This window comes from Dipodomys spectabilis, unplaced genomic scaffold, assembly GCF_019054845.1.
Source record: "Dipodomys spectabilis isolate Male_0828 unplaced genomic scaffold, ASM1905484v1 ptg000365l, whole genome shotgun sequence".
Lineage (NCBI taxonomy): Eukaryota > Metazoa > Chordata > Mammalia > Rodentia > Heteromyidae > Dipodomys > Dipodomys spectabilis.
This window is the reverse complement of record NW_024871042.1, coordinates 12,782,765-12,796,632: the sequence shown is the minus strand read 5'-3', so window position 1 is coordinate 12,796,632 and position 13,868 is coordinate 12,782,765. Positions and strand designations below refer to the sequence as shown.

The 13,868-nt window shown below is 42.9% G+C and overlaps 2 protein-coding genes across 4 annotated transcripts in view; one reads left to right on the top strand and one right to left on the bottom strand.

The window, feature by feature from the left end:
- The window catches only part of Fbxl2 (F-box and leucine rich repeat protein 2), a 78,931-nt gene that overhangs the window by 53,528 nt on the left and 11,535 nt on the right, over positions 1-13,868 (top strand). For 2 of the 3 annotated variants that reach the window (XR_006145237.1, XM_042666432.1), the window contains exons 5-10: positions 6,195-6,289; positions 11,591-11,659; positions 11,760-11,855; positions 12,074-12,200; positions 12,322-12,396; positions 13,228-13,358. Coding sequence is in view for 2 of the 3 variants with exons in the window: in XM_042666432.1 (XP_042522366.1) it covers positions 6,195-6,289; positions 11,591-11,659; positions 11,760-11,855; positions 12,074-12,200; positions 12,322-12,396; positions 13,228-13,358 (593 nt within the window). In the remaining variant the exon portion in view is untranslated. Of the gene's footprint in view, positions 1-6,194; positions 6,290-11,590; positions 11,660-11,740; positions 11,856-12,073; positions 12,201-12,321; positions 12,397-13,227; positions 13,359-13,868 lie in introns of those variants that run through there. The other variant, XM_042666433.1, reaches the window with a different exon arrangement.
- On the bottom strand, positions 8,729-10,282 carry LOC122096045 (ubiquitin-conjugating enzyme E2 N). The gene has a single exon (XM_042666434.1). The coding sequence runs from the start codon at positions 10,210-10,212 to the stop codon at positions 9,754-9,756; it is 459 nt and encodes a 152-aa protein (XP_042522368.1). The 5' UTR covers positions 10,213-10,282; the 3' UTR covers positions 8,729-9,753.

Here is a 13,868-nt window from a genome sequence, read left to right as displayed (position 1 = left end):
GGATATGCGTGTCACCAGCTTGGCCACTTGGGCTGTGTAGTCTTGCAGTGCTTCTGTTTTATTATGTGAAGACGCAAAGGGCCAGCATGCAGCTATTCAAAAGATGGAGATTGGGAGTGTGTAGTTTGATTCTAACCAGGACAAAAAGTTGGTGAGATCCCAGGTCAAACAGTAAACTGATTGTAACAATATGTGCTTATCATCACAACTAAGCCAGAGGCCATAGATAAGATTGAGATTGGCTTCCAGCAAAAATTGTAGACCCTACTGAAGCAAAAAAAGAGCTGGAGGTTTATGGTTTAAGTGGTAAAGCACCTGCCTAGCAAGTGTGAGGCCTTGATTCAAACCCTAGTACCTATACCAAAAACATTTTTAAAGCCTTTTAGAATTTCAGAATTCTAGTATACTTTTCTCAAATATTTCCATTTCAGAGATAGAAACCTGACTAATGAGGAAAGTTTTAAATAACTTAGTATTTAATAAATAAATAATAAATTAATTTAATATTAAATGCCAAATTTCTAACTAGAAAGCAAGGGAAGAAGAGGAGTAATTAAGAGCATTGTCTGGAGCTGATGTAAGGGTCTTGAGATAATGAAGTATTACCTGCTATTTATAACCTTATTCATGTTTAGTTCAGCTAACTCAGTTACAGTAGTGAAATGGACACAGGGTATTGCTATGTAGCCTGGCTTGGCCTCGAACTTGGAATCTCCCTCAACCTCCCCAAATGGCTGGGATTGCAGGTGTATATCACCATACCCAGTCTTCTTGGAATTACATTCTAATTCTGCTAGATAAGGAAATGATAAGAGTCTAAGCAGTTTCCTGCCACTTAACTTTACGGCATTCCAAGTGACCACCAGAATTGAGGCCCTTTACCTCTCCTCTAGGTTAAAAGACTGGTCCCATTCAGAACCAGTAGAGCAAGCACATCTAGCATGTGTGTCGAACAGGTTTTCCCACAGTTGATTTGGAATTCTTTTATTCCTCACTTGTGTGGTGCTCCAGGAAATAGGGGATTCATGCATGTTCTAGAAAGACAAATTTTGGTTCCTGCCTTAGGCTGTGGTCCCAGAATTAGGTGCTCTTGATAATGCTTTTACCAGACTGAGCAACAATATGTTGGGCCATGGCTCAAGTGACAGAGTGCTTGCTTAGCATATATAAGGGGTTAGGTTTAATGCCCAGTACCACCAAAAATAAATACAAAAGAGGCAGTGTTTGCAATTGTACTATGCAGACCTGTCAGTGTCCCATATCAGAGTAATTCCTCTGCAGACTGATCATCTCTTAAGTCTTTGTTCACTGGGTAAACTTAGTGATTTTGAAAAGAATGTTAAATTCTAAAAATGTTATTTCTAACTAGCCATAATGCTCATAATTCTGACAAAAAAATTGACAGCAAAAAAATTCTCTGTGGTGCTTAATGTCTCTTCAGTTTGTTTTTTTTGTTGTTGTTTTTTGCGGGTTGTGGGGCTTGAACTCTGGGCCTGGGCGCTGTCCCTGGGCTCTTCAGCTCAAGGCTAGCACTCTACCACTTGAGCCAAGTGCTACTTCCGGCTTTTTCTGCTTATGTGGTACTAAGGAATCGAAACCAGGGCCTCATGCATGCAAGGCAAGCACTCTACCACTGAGCCACCTTCCCAGCCTGTCTCTTCAGTTTTGATTATTTTTTTTCCCAAAGGATGTGACTTTCAGAAAGCATATGAAAAACTTACAAATTCAGATATTAAAAATACTGTTTTGTCTGTGTGCCAGTGGTTTATGCCTATAATCCTAATCCTAGCTACTCAGGAGGCTGAGATCAGAGTATTGTGGTTCGAAGCCAGCCTGTACAGAAAATATCTGTGAGACTCTTACTTCAAAATAACCACCAAAAACCGGGCGCTGATGGCTCTTGCCTATAATCCTAGCTACTCAGGAGGCTGAGATCTGAGGATCGCGGTTCAAAGGCAGCCTAGGCAGGAAAGTCTGTGAAACTTTTATCTCCAATAAACCACCAGAAAACTGGAAGTGGTGCTGAAGCTCAAGTGGTAGAGTGCTTGCCTTGAGCTGAAGAGCTGAGGGACAGTGCTCAGGCCCAAAGTTCAAGCCCCATGACCAAAAAAACCCACCAAAAACCACCAAAAGAACAGAAGTGGAGCTGTAACTCAAGTGATAGAGCACTAACTTTGAGCAGAAGATCTCAGGGACAGTGCCCAGACCCTGAGTTCAAGCCCTAGTACTGGTACAAAAAAATACACATTTCAAAATATACCATGACTTTCTTTTCAAAGGAAAGGGATTAATAAAGTCTAAGAAGAGAGAAGGTAACTGAGAGTCAGCATGAACACGCTAACACCACTTACTGTGTGCCAGCGCTGTTCTTTGTATAAATTAATATAGAATTTTCTCAGAACCAACAAATTGAAGAAGCCGAGGTATACAAAGGTTGAGTAACTTACCAAACTCCCTCACCTACTAGAGGAGTGTGTAGGTGCCTTCAACAGTGCTTGATGACTAGTGTGATTCCACAAGAAGGCAGAATAAAATGTGCAGTGACAAGGACTCATGGAGTCTTTTCTTCAGCTTTATCCTCAATACATCTGGTTTCTCTGAGGTCAGGAATTTCTAAGTCTTCAAAAGTTGCACATCTGTCATCAGTCTTCTTGGTTGTTAAAAAAAAGAACCAAGCCGGGCGTTGGTGGCTCACACCTGTAATCCTAGCTACTCAGGAGGCTGAGATCTGAGGATCGCGGTTCAAAGCCAGCCCGGGCAGGAGAGACCGTGAGACTCCTATCTCCAATAAAACCACCAGAAAACCGGAAGTGGCGCTGTAGCTCAAGTGGTAGAGCGCTCGCCTTGAGCTGAAGAGCTGAGGGACAGCACCCAGTCCCAGAGTTCAAGCCCCACGACCGACAAAAAAAAAAAAAAAAAGAACCAAATGATATGTTAATCTAAAAGTCATTAACTTCAAGGCTTTTTTTCTCTTTTCAGCAGTACTGGAGTTTCAACAAGGGCTTCATACTTGCTAGGCAGGTGCTCTACTGTTGAAACATGTCTCTGGCCCGTTTTTCCACTGGTTATTTATTTTTGTAATTTTATTATAAAGGTGATGTGCAGAGGGATTACACTTACATAATTCAGGTAAAGAGTACATTTCTTTTTGGACAATGTCACTTCTTCCGTTGCTCTCTCCCCATTTTTCCCTCCTGTCTCAACCCACATGTTGTATAGTTCATTTTCAACATCCACTGGTTATTTTTGAGACAGGATTTTGCTTCCTGTCTGTGCATGCCTTTTTTACACTTCCAACCATAGCTAAGAATGACATGCATAGTCCAAAAGATTCTGTTGAGATGGCATCTCCCAAACTGCCCCTGCTCCTCCTCCTACTGCCACATCACTTCCTCCTCCCCCTTCCCTCCTCCTCCCCCTTCCCTCCTCCTCCCTCCTTCCTCCCTCCTCCCTCCTCTTCCTTCCTCCTCCTTCCCTCTTCCTTCTTCCCTCCTCCCTCCTCCTCCTCCTCCTCCTCTTCTTCCTCTTCCTCTTCCTTCCACCTCTACCTCTTCTACCTCTATTACCATCACTACCAAGGCCTGAACTCAGGCCTCTCTGTGCTCTCCCTTGGCATGCTTTCTTGTGCTTGGTGCTCTACCACTTGAGGCACTCCTCCAGCACTCCCAAGGCTCTCTTAAGCCTATTTTAAGTCTTTTTTCCCCCACTACAGCCCTTCATTCTAAAATATAGATCTGCAACTACCATATAGTAGATAAGCTTGAATATTATGTTCAGACAGGATTTGTTCTTCTTTTTCTTAGTTGCAAACACATATTACTATGGTTTTAATTTTTTTAATACCAGTACAAGAACTTTTATGCCAAAGAAAAAGGAATAGCAAGTATACATAAATGTAACTACCTTGAAATGGGGAAAATATGCTAGATGTTCATTTGTTGACACTTATGTAAAGATTTTTGTATTTATTAGGTATTTAAGTACTAGATTCCCAAGTCAGATTTCTTTCCACCATAGTGGTAATTATTTTAGATTCTTTAATTTTGCTTAAAAATAATGAATTCAACTGGGCGCCAGTGGCTCACACCTGTAATTGTAGCTGTGCAGGACGGTGAGATCTGACCGTTCAAAGCCAGCCTGGGCAGGAAAGTCTGTGAGACTCTTATCTCCAATAAACCACCAGAAAACTGGAATTGGTGCTGTTGCTCAAGTGGTACAGCGCTCTCTTTGAGCTGAAGAGACCTACTCAGGCCCAGAGTTGAAGCCCCCATGACCCACCAAAAAAAAAAAAAAAAGAATTCAGCCAGGTGCTGATGGCTCACGCCTATAATTCTAGCTACTCAGGTGGGTGAGATCTGTAGAACTTGATTCAGAGCCAACCCAGGCAGGAAATTTTGTGAGATTCTTAACCTCCAACTAACAACTACAAAGCTAGATGTAGAGCTAGAAGTGCCAGCCTTAAGCAAAAAAATTAAGTGACAGCACCCAGGCCCTAAGTTCTGGCCGTAGTACTGGCATACACTTACAGAAAAATGAATTCAAAGTCCTAAAGCAAATACAATAAATGACTAGGATGTATGTCAGAGTTTGGATTTTGAGCTTAATTGGGACACTAGCCAGGTAGCAATATATGAACTCTCACCGTACAATGTTGTTTTTCTTTTTGAAATGAACATCACCTCATTTTATTGTCTTCGTAAGCATATTCAGTGCTGGACTATGTGAGCCTTTCTCTTCTTGTCTCTTCCCAGTTAAGAATGTGTGCATCTCTTACTAGCCAACTTCCCTGGCATCAGTGTGTGTTCAGCACGCCCAGCCTTTTTCCAGAATATGGCTTCATGTGCCTTCCACAGCTGCTCTGTTCCCTGCAAGCATGGAAGACCCATGCCCCCCTCTCAGGGAGACCTGTAGGTTTTGGAAATGGTCTGGCATTGTAGGTGGGAAGGGGGGATATACAGAGAGATTCTATGCCCCACACAGTGTTGCTGTCTTCCAAAGCAAAATGCCACTTGGGACAGGATCTTGCTAGTCCAGCCTGGCCTCAAATTCAGGTAAAGCCTTCTGTCTCTACTTCACATACCATGGCCCCTGCTAAAATGCTCCCCAATTTTCTTTTGTGGGTCTTGGGCCTTGAATTCAGGGGTGGGCACTGACCTTCAGTTTTTTTGCTCAAGGCTAGTGTTCTACCACTTGAGCCACAGCTCCACTTCCAGCTTTTTGGTTGTTTGGAGGTAAGAGTGTCATGGACTTTCCTGCCTAGCCTGATTTTGAACCATGATCCTCAGATCTCAGCCTCCTGAGTACCTAGGATTACAGGTGTGAGCTGCAAGCACCTGGCTTAAATGACCCCTCCTCTATTGAGGAGGTAGGGGTCATAGCTGTTGTTTATGACTGATCTCTATTCCCTTTGCCTTAGCAACATTCCCAGTTAGCCATAGTTCTTTCTCCGGGGGAGAGATCCTGCCCTTAGTTCTGAAGGGTCTGGGCTACTGCTCCCCTGCTGGCACTAGATGGTTGTAGTGGCTTCTGTCTAGTCACAGGGTTGTGATTATAGAAGGACACACTGATCTCTGGACAGTCTTCTTTCCTGCTGTTGTGTAGTGTGGTCCACAGGAACGGCAAGTGTTAGCATGGTTGTCTCCTGTCATCTCTCTGCCAGTGGTTGGTAGAGCCTTTTCAGAGGGAAGCTGTCTCAATGGGGAACTGCTAAGGAGGATGGCAAAGGGCTTTTACAGTACGTCTCCACAGCTTTAGGAGGAGTAATGTTTAGCAAAGTGGGATAACTTTTTAAGTAGCACTACTGTGCTCTGTGACAGTGTCTTACCACTGACCTTCAAAGCCTTTGGCCTGATGTAGTACCTGGGTGTCAAAAGGCAGTGTGCAGTTGGAAGTGGCGCTGTAGCTCAAGTGGTAGAGCGCTTGCCTTGAGCTGAAGAGCTGAGGGACAGCGCCCAGGCCCAGAGTTCAAGCCCTACGACCGACCAAAAAAAAAAAAAAAAAAGGCAGTGTGCAGCCTTTCCAGAGGACACTCAGGGCTTTAACTGAAGGCCTTCCATGCTTCATCCCCTTTGTGCACTAGCCGTAGACACGTTTGGGAGGAGGGCACCAAAGTAGTGTCGGAATATTTCAGGTCATTTTGCTAGTAGACATACAGCCTGAAAAAAGTGACACCTTTCCCTAATTTTGTCCTTAAGGGTCGCGTGGTGGAAAACATCTCGAAGCGATGTGGCGGATTCCTGAGGAAGCTCAGCCTGCGAGGCTGCATTGGTGTTGGGGACGCCTCCTTGAAGTGAGTCACATGCACAGGGAACACTGGCAGGGTGGCTTGTAGCTGGCGTTTTTCTCAGCAAAAATAAACCACGCATGTTGCATGCTTTTTTATGTGGAGTTCTTTCTATGGATTTACAGAATGAGAGGACCATGACTTTGGAATAACAGGTGAGTCCAGTGTTGTTAGGGATGTGGTCTTAGGTCAGTTGCTTCACTCAGCTGAGTGTCAGTCTGCTCTGAGTATCAAGGACTCATTGCAGTACTTGACTGACAGTGCTGCAGGGGTCCCAGGAAATGCCTGGGGGTAGGCCTGCTGTCTTACAACATCACCACAGAGTACTGTCCTCTCTTCTGCTGTGCTTTCCTTTCCAGCTCCCTTGCTTCTTATAAAATTATACTAACTTAAACATGTTCTGTCAGAAATTTCCTTGGTATAGTTAGAATTTTGCTTATTCATGATGGATTATTACACTTTTTTTCTTTATCATAAGCAATGTAGCTTCCCAACTAAATGTCTGCTGGATAGCCATTGTTAATTGGCAATGTCATCAAACCACTCTTCAGAGTAGATTCTCATTAGAAATAATTTAATACAAATAAGGTATTGATTCTTATACAACTTATAAGATTCCTGTAACCAAAATATTCAGCAGCGTCATCCCCTAGAATGGGGTTTCAGTTGTTTACTCTGGAATTCTCTGATGATACGAAAATCTCCGCTGTCCCTGCCTTGCTGTCACAGAGAGCCTTAGACTGCGTGCATATCACTAACCAGGAAAAAACCTTCAAGTAGGATTTCTCCTAAGTTAAATGATCATAAGTGAGGAAGCCATCACTGTGCATACTCACTATCTGCTCATGGATGTTTGCATGCTTTCCAGTTTTGGGCTGTCACACATCCACAAAATTTGAGTGCCTATGAATGGGTACTAGCCTGTGTGTGAATCATTTTTCATTTCTTCTCATGAATCCCAAGCAGTGTAATGTCTAGACCATTTGGAAGGTATAGGTTTAATGTTTAGTTTTGTGCTAGTATTAGGACTTGAACTCAGAGTCTGGGCACTGTCCCTTAGCTTTTTTGCTCAAGGTTGGTGCCACTCTACTACTTGAGCAATAACTTCATTTCTGGCTTTTTGGTAGTTAATTGGAAGTAAGAGTCTCATGGATTTCTTGATCCAGGCTGGCTTTAAACCTTGATTTTTAGTTCTCAGCCTTATGAGTAGGCTTTTCTCCCCCTTTGAGACAGGTTCTTTGTATCTCAAGCTGGCCTTAAAGGTATGATCCTCCTGCCTCAGCCTCCAAGTCCTGGAATTACAGATGTATGCTGCCATGCTTTTCTTTTTAAAGTAACTGTTTTCTGAAGAGACCATACATTTTAAATTTCTACCAGTATTATGTGATACTTTTGATTCTGGCTCATTCTGACCGTCTCTCGAATGTTCAGTCCTTTAAAGTTCAACTAATTCTGATTGTGTGCAATGGAACATACTGTGGCTTTAATTTGCAGCTCTCTAGTGATTAATCTGTTGAGAATTTTTCTATAAAGTCTTCAGATCATTTGCCTCCTTTTCTCTCCTCTCTTCCCCTCCTCTCCCCTCCCCTCCCCTCCCTTCCTTCTCCACCCTTCTCCTCTCCTCCCTTCTTCTCCCCCCTCTCTCCCTCTCTCTCTCTTTCTTTCCTTTCTTTCTTTTTCTTCTTTCTCTCCCTCTCTCCCTTCCTTCCTTCCTTCCTTCCTGAATACTACATGCGTGGTGCAGTTCTTACTCGACTACCTCTTTTTTTTTTTTTTTTTTTTTTTTTTTTTATGTTGAAAATGTAATTTTAATAGATAATTATTCATCTTACATAGGAGCACAATAAAATACACCACATTCTGAAGAAACTCCAAAAGTTATGGGAATAAGAGAGGGAAATTCAGATGGGCTACTACAACATCCATTACCTTAAACTGCAAGAGACAAAGGTTCCAACCTGAAGGTTAACATATTTTACATACTCATGGCTGACTACATTTATGACTTGAAAATAACAAGAATCAGGACTTAGATATGGAAAACAGTGGGAAGAAATAGGTAAGGGGAAAAAAATCTCTTGTCAATGAAGAAAAAAAATCACTAATATCAAATCAAGAATAAAAGGCGCTCCCATAGTAATTGCTACAAGGATGAAAACAAGACTTGTTACCTGAAGGTGTGATGTTATCAAGAAAGAACCCTTCTGATGATATTTGTACAAACTGGTTGCTTGGGATTTGCTCATTAGATCTCCAAGGAAGACTCACAAATGCTTCAGCAGGATTCACAAGCCTTAGCAAACCCCAAATGATGTTCAGACTGGTGTTTCCTAATAGTGCACACATGAACTTTTCAGATGAGAACCAAGAAAAAGGTCTAACCCACATTTGAGGCAAAAATGTGGCACAAGAAAGTAATACAGGTCAGTCAGGGACTGTCCTGTCAAACATTGTGGCAAGATGTCAATGATCACCTAGCTAATCAGACAAGACAAACACATACTTCTTTCAAATTTCTTGGAGGTAAAAAAAGGTCAGATACTGATGCTTTAATGCATGCTCAGGGCCAGTTTATAAATACTCCAGTAATACCTTAAAACAAATTTGCATCAGTGAAGAGACTGGCAAAATCCATCTGTCATCATTCAATTTGTCAGATGGTAAAGACTTGGTAAAGACTAAACCAGAATGTTCCATCAGTTTCAATTTTTAAATATGATTGTCACACTTTGGGAAAATGTAATAAACACCATAAAATAAACTGTACAAAGGCAAAGTAGAATAACAAAAAATATTTTACTAAAACATAAGATTTACAGAAGTTTCCAGACAAGCCATACAAAATGGTCACAAGCTTTTTCTGAAGGGAGAAAATCTACACTTGACAGCAAAGTCACAATGATATTAGTGAGGGCTGTGATGTTTGTTTAATATTCCCATGTTGGTTCAAATAATCGAGCTTGTCCATCTATGGTGTCTAAAGTTAGACTTGGCTAGAGAGTGTACTCTAAAGAACTGGTTAGCTGCTTTTAACCAATACAATTAGATTCCCATAAAGGGGGGAAAGGATTCCATAAAATTAAAACTACTTTCCCCCTAAAAAAAAAAAAAAAGAAAGAAAGAAAGAAAAACACCCAAACCCCTGCAGCTAACCCTGACAACTACCTTCATTCACAGTGCTTTATACTTAAACCATGATGGGGGAAATGAATAAAAGCAGAGAACCACTGCTTTTATACGTTTCGCAACAATCCAGATGATACTTCTAGCCTCTGCTCATGCTTTACAACAGTGAATCAGGACAAGACATAAATTTGCTAATGTGCATGTGCATTTAATCACCAAAGTACTGAAGATGTCTGGCTTTTATTCTGTAATGGTTCTAAGACTGTGTCCATTAAATGCAAACAAAAAAGGAAGAAGTCTTGGCAGAACAGGAGAAGTGATGCACATTTGATGATCGGATCGACTTAAATATTATTCATGGCATATAGCCTAGTCCATGCTCTAGCTGTTTCTATGGCTTGGGCTTCGTTGGTCTTCCACTGCTCCGCTACATCATTTGCTAATGGATCATCTGGATTAGGAGCACTTAACAAAGCCTGGATCGATAGCAGAACTGTGCGGATCTGCAGTGCTGGGGACCACTTATCTTTCAAAATATCTAAACATATTCTTCCCAACTTGTCTACATTAGGATGATAAATTTTGGTCATGAAACGTACTTTAGGTGCTGCCATTGGGTATTCTTCTGGAAGGAATAGTTCAAGTTTAAAAGTCCCTCCCTCAAAGGGGGAATCCTGAGGGCCAGCAATAACCACATGAAAATAACGGGCGTTGCTCTCATCTGGTTCTGCTTTAATGCCAGGAACTGGTTCTGCCAGCAAGCGCTGGGTTTCCTTAATGATCCTGCGGGGCAGCCCGGCCATCTTGTCAAATCCCAAGTTCGGCCTCAGCTCTCGTCTCCGGCTCCGCTCGCCTCACGCACGAGTGGAAGTTCCGAGCCTCGACTACCTCTTTTTAAAAACCTAACACCTTCCTTCTTTTTCATCTCTTTTTTCTCTTCTCTTTTCTTTTTTTTCACGGGGCTTGAACTCAGGGCCTGGGCACTGTCTCTGAGATCATTTTGCTTAAAGCTAATGCTTTACTACTCCACCAGGTAGAGCCATAGCTCCACTTATAGTTTTCTTGTGGTTAATTGGAGATAAGAGTGTCATAGACACAATCCTCAGTTCTCAGCCTCCTGAGTAGCCCAGTCCATTTGCCCATTTTCTTTTTCCTTCCTTCCCTTCCCTACGCTTCCCTACCTTCCCCCCTCCCATCTCTGTGTCACTGTCTTTCAGTCTTTCTTTCTGCCAGTCTTTCACTCAAGGCTAGCACTTTACCATTTGAGCCACAGTTCCACTTCTGGCTTTTTCTGTACTGAGGAATCAAACCCAGGGCTTCATGCATGCTAGGCAAGCACTCTTACCACTAAGCCACATTCCCAGCCCCATTTTCTAAATAGATTCTTTTCATTGACTTTTGAGAGTTTTTGTTTTTTTTTAATACGTTCTTCATACAAGTCCTTTGTCAGACAGGTCCTTCACAAATACTTTCTCCAGTTCATGGCTCATCATTCACGCTCAATGACCTGTTAGATGAGATGAGAAGTTTTTTGGTTTTTTTTTTTTTAATGAATTTCTTATGGAGCATGTTTTGGTATCAGGACTGAATCCTGATGTTGTTGAAGCTGCATTTCAAGATGATGCAAGTGACCTGAGCTGGTTTTGTTGAACATGTTAAACAGTAAACCATCATCAGGGATAGTTAGTTTTCTGCTTCTGGCTTGGCACCATCCACAGATCACTAAGAAATTTGCCCCTTATCACTCACTAGGAAACAGAGTTCTTGATATTAAAACTCCTGAGCCTTCTCAGTGACCAGTGGTGGTTTCTCCAGACATGCCCTAAAGTAACCAAGTGACGACATGGTATAATTCCCGCTTTGTTTCAAATCCATTTTCTGTAAGAAGGAGCAGGGAGCCAAGCCTCCAATCCCACATGACTGACTGAGCAAGGGGTGGCTAACAGAGGGCTAGTAGCGAGTCTGCAGTTTTACTTTCCAGATTAGATGCAGTACCCCCTCTAAAGCTTCATAAGAACTACAGGTCACCAGGCCCCACTCTGCATCTACCATCAGAATGTGCACCCAATAGAACTGAGTTGTGAACACATCAAGTAAAGTTTGAGAAACTCTGGTTACGTGTGCCCTCTAATGGCTGCCTAGCAGATTGCAGGCTATTTTAAGACATTTTCTTGTTTTTAGGACCTTTGCCCAGAACTGCCGAAACATTGAACATTTAAACCTCAATGGGTGCACAAAAATCACGGACAGGTAAGTAATTAGGATCACTGTGGGGACTTGGTGGCCACGGGGAGAGCAAGAGGAGAGAAACATGGTTGAAAATATCTTTAGTGTGTCTGCTTTGTTTCAGCACATGTTACAGCCTTAGCAGATTCTGTTCTAAGCTGAAACATCTGGATCTGACCTCCTGCGTATCCATTACAAACAGCTCCTTAAAGGGCATCAGGTAAGAGTGCCTGTTGTCTACAACCAGCAAAATACTCAACGCATAGAATATTCTGTGTGTCTGAAGCTTTCCTGATGGTCCTATTGGAGCAAGAAATAGGCAGCCAGGATAGGTCCTGGGTTGTCTCCCTCCCTTTATTACTTGTTAAATTCAAAGCTGGTAATAAGCTGTCTGCAGGAGAGGCTGGACAGAGCTGTTTTTGTTCCTTGCTCTCTCAGCGAGGGCTGCCGAAACCTGGAGTACCTGAACCTCTCTTGGTGTGATCAGATCACGAAGGATGGCATCGAGACATTGGTGCGAGGGTGCCGCGGCCTGAAAGCCCTGCTCCTAAGGGGCTGCACGCAGGTAGAGGGTCCATGCGGCCGGCTGGCCTAGGGGTGTGCTTCTTGCCTGCCACCTTTTCTTGGTTCCTGGCTTGTTCTCTCACCTGGATCGCATCCCTTTTTTGTTTTCTCTGTACACTCAGTTAGAAGATGAAGCTCTGAAGCACATTCAAAACTACTGCCATGAGCTTGTGAGCCTGAACTTGCAGTCCTGCTCAGTAAGTAGCAGCTTCCTGCCCACGAGCTGTTTTTAACTTATAAGTTGATGTCTTTAATTTCTCATTGGGTAAAAAGAAATAACAAATTTTGAAAATGACTTGAAAAACCAAAGGCACTAGCATATAGGCAAAGTAGCATTCTCAGCAGGGCTCATGTTGCTGGGTTTTCAAGGGAACAGATCTTGAGGAAAGTTCTTACATTTGCCTTTCAGTGAGTGAACTCCTGATAGTGGCAGATAAAACAAATGATATGGTTAAATCTCCACTTCATGGGCCTGGACCCTTGAATTGCATGTAGGATAGCACTGGCAGATGGCTATAGTGCACTTCAGATATACATGTTTATTTCTACATGAATTAGTATATTTCAGTGAGGATGGCATTTTGAGCCTTCATGGCTAAATTACAATTTAAAGGATTTTATCAGTTCAGTGATACATTAGATTTTCCTAATCTCTGAATCATTGAGAAAGTATTATAAACACATCTATGATGTTATGATGAATGTCTAAGACAGCCAAATGTGGAAGACAGTCAAATATTAATGTCAACTAACTAGGAAATATCATGAGCTTTGCTTGATTTTTTTTTTTTAATGGCTGCAGGTGGGGAAGTGGAATTTTCACAGGTAGTGCTAGAACATTTGAAAGCAGTGTAGAGATAATGCAAGTACCTGCCTGCCCTCTGCTTCTCCCGTTTTGTTGAAGTTATTAGGCTAAAGCGCTGGGAGCCAGCCACCCAGCTCAGTGCACCACAGTGGATCCTGTTTTTCTGCTGCTCCTGCTTCCGTGCTGGTGTCCCTCACTTTCCTTCCTGTGCTGCTCTTCCCAGCGCGTCACGGACGAAGGTGTGGTGCAGATATGCAGGGGCTGCCGCCAGCTGCAGGCCCTCTGCCTCTCGGGCTGCAGCAGCCTCACCGATGCATCTCTCACAGCCCTGGGGTTGAACTGCCCAAGACTGCAGTGAGTATGCCACCATGCTTTTTGTCCCGGGGCCCAGAGCCTGTCTGGGCTGACTGAGAGAGCTTCTTGTAGGAAGTGGAACACTGGCCAGCAGGTGGAAGGTGGGGTGTGGAGGCAGTACTTGCATTGTCAGGTCTTGAGGGTGAACAGTGAGGAACACCTTTCAACCAGGGGCATTCAGGACAGGCGGCAATGTCTAGTAAGAATGAATCTCAAGTGTCATCTCCTGATGGAATCATGCATTTGTCTCTGATCTGCCTCACTGTGCACATCAGAGACATCTGGTGGCCTTGTCCAGATGGCCAAGGATCTCTCTGCACCTGCTTGCCAGTGGACGGAATGAGGGAGACCCCCAGTCACCAGTCACTCCTCAGTTATTGCTGTCCTCCACAGGGAGAAGCTTACTCTAATAAGTACCCATTGGTTTCTGATTCTTGTGAATATTAAAAGTTTCATGATAGTAATGAAATTAAAAGCATGCAGAGCTACCTTTGAATCTTCATGGCTCTG

Bases quoted from the DNA above. Each gene is read 5' to 3' on its own strand.
- LOC122096045 (XM_042666434.1), bottom strand. From the start codon at position 10,212: ATGGCCGGGCTGCCCCGCAGGATCATTAAGGAAACCCAGCGCTTGCTG.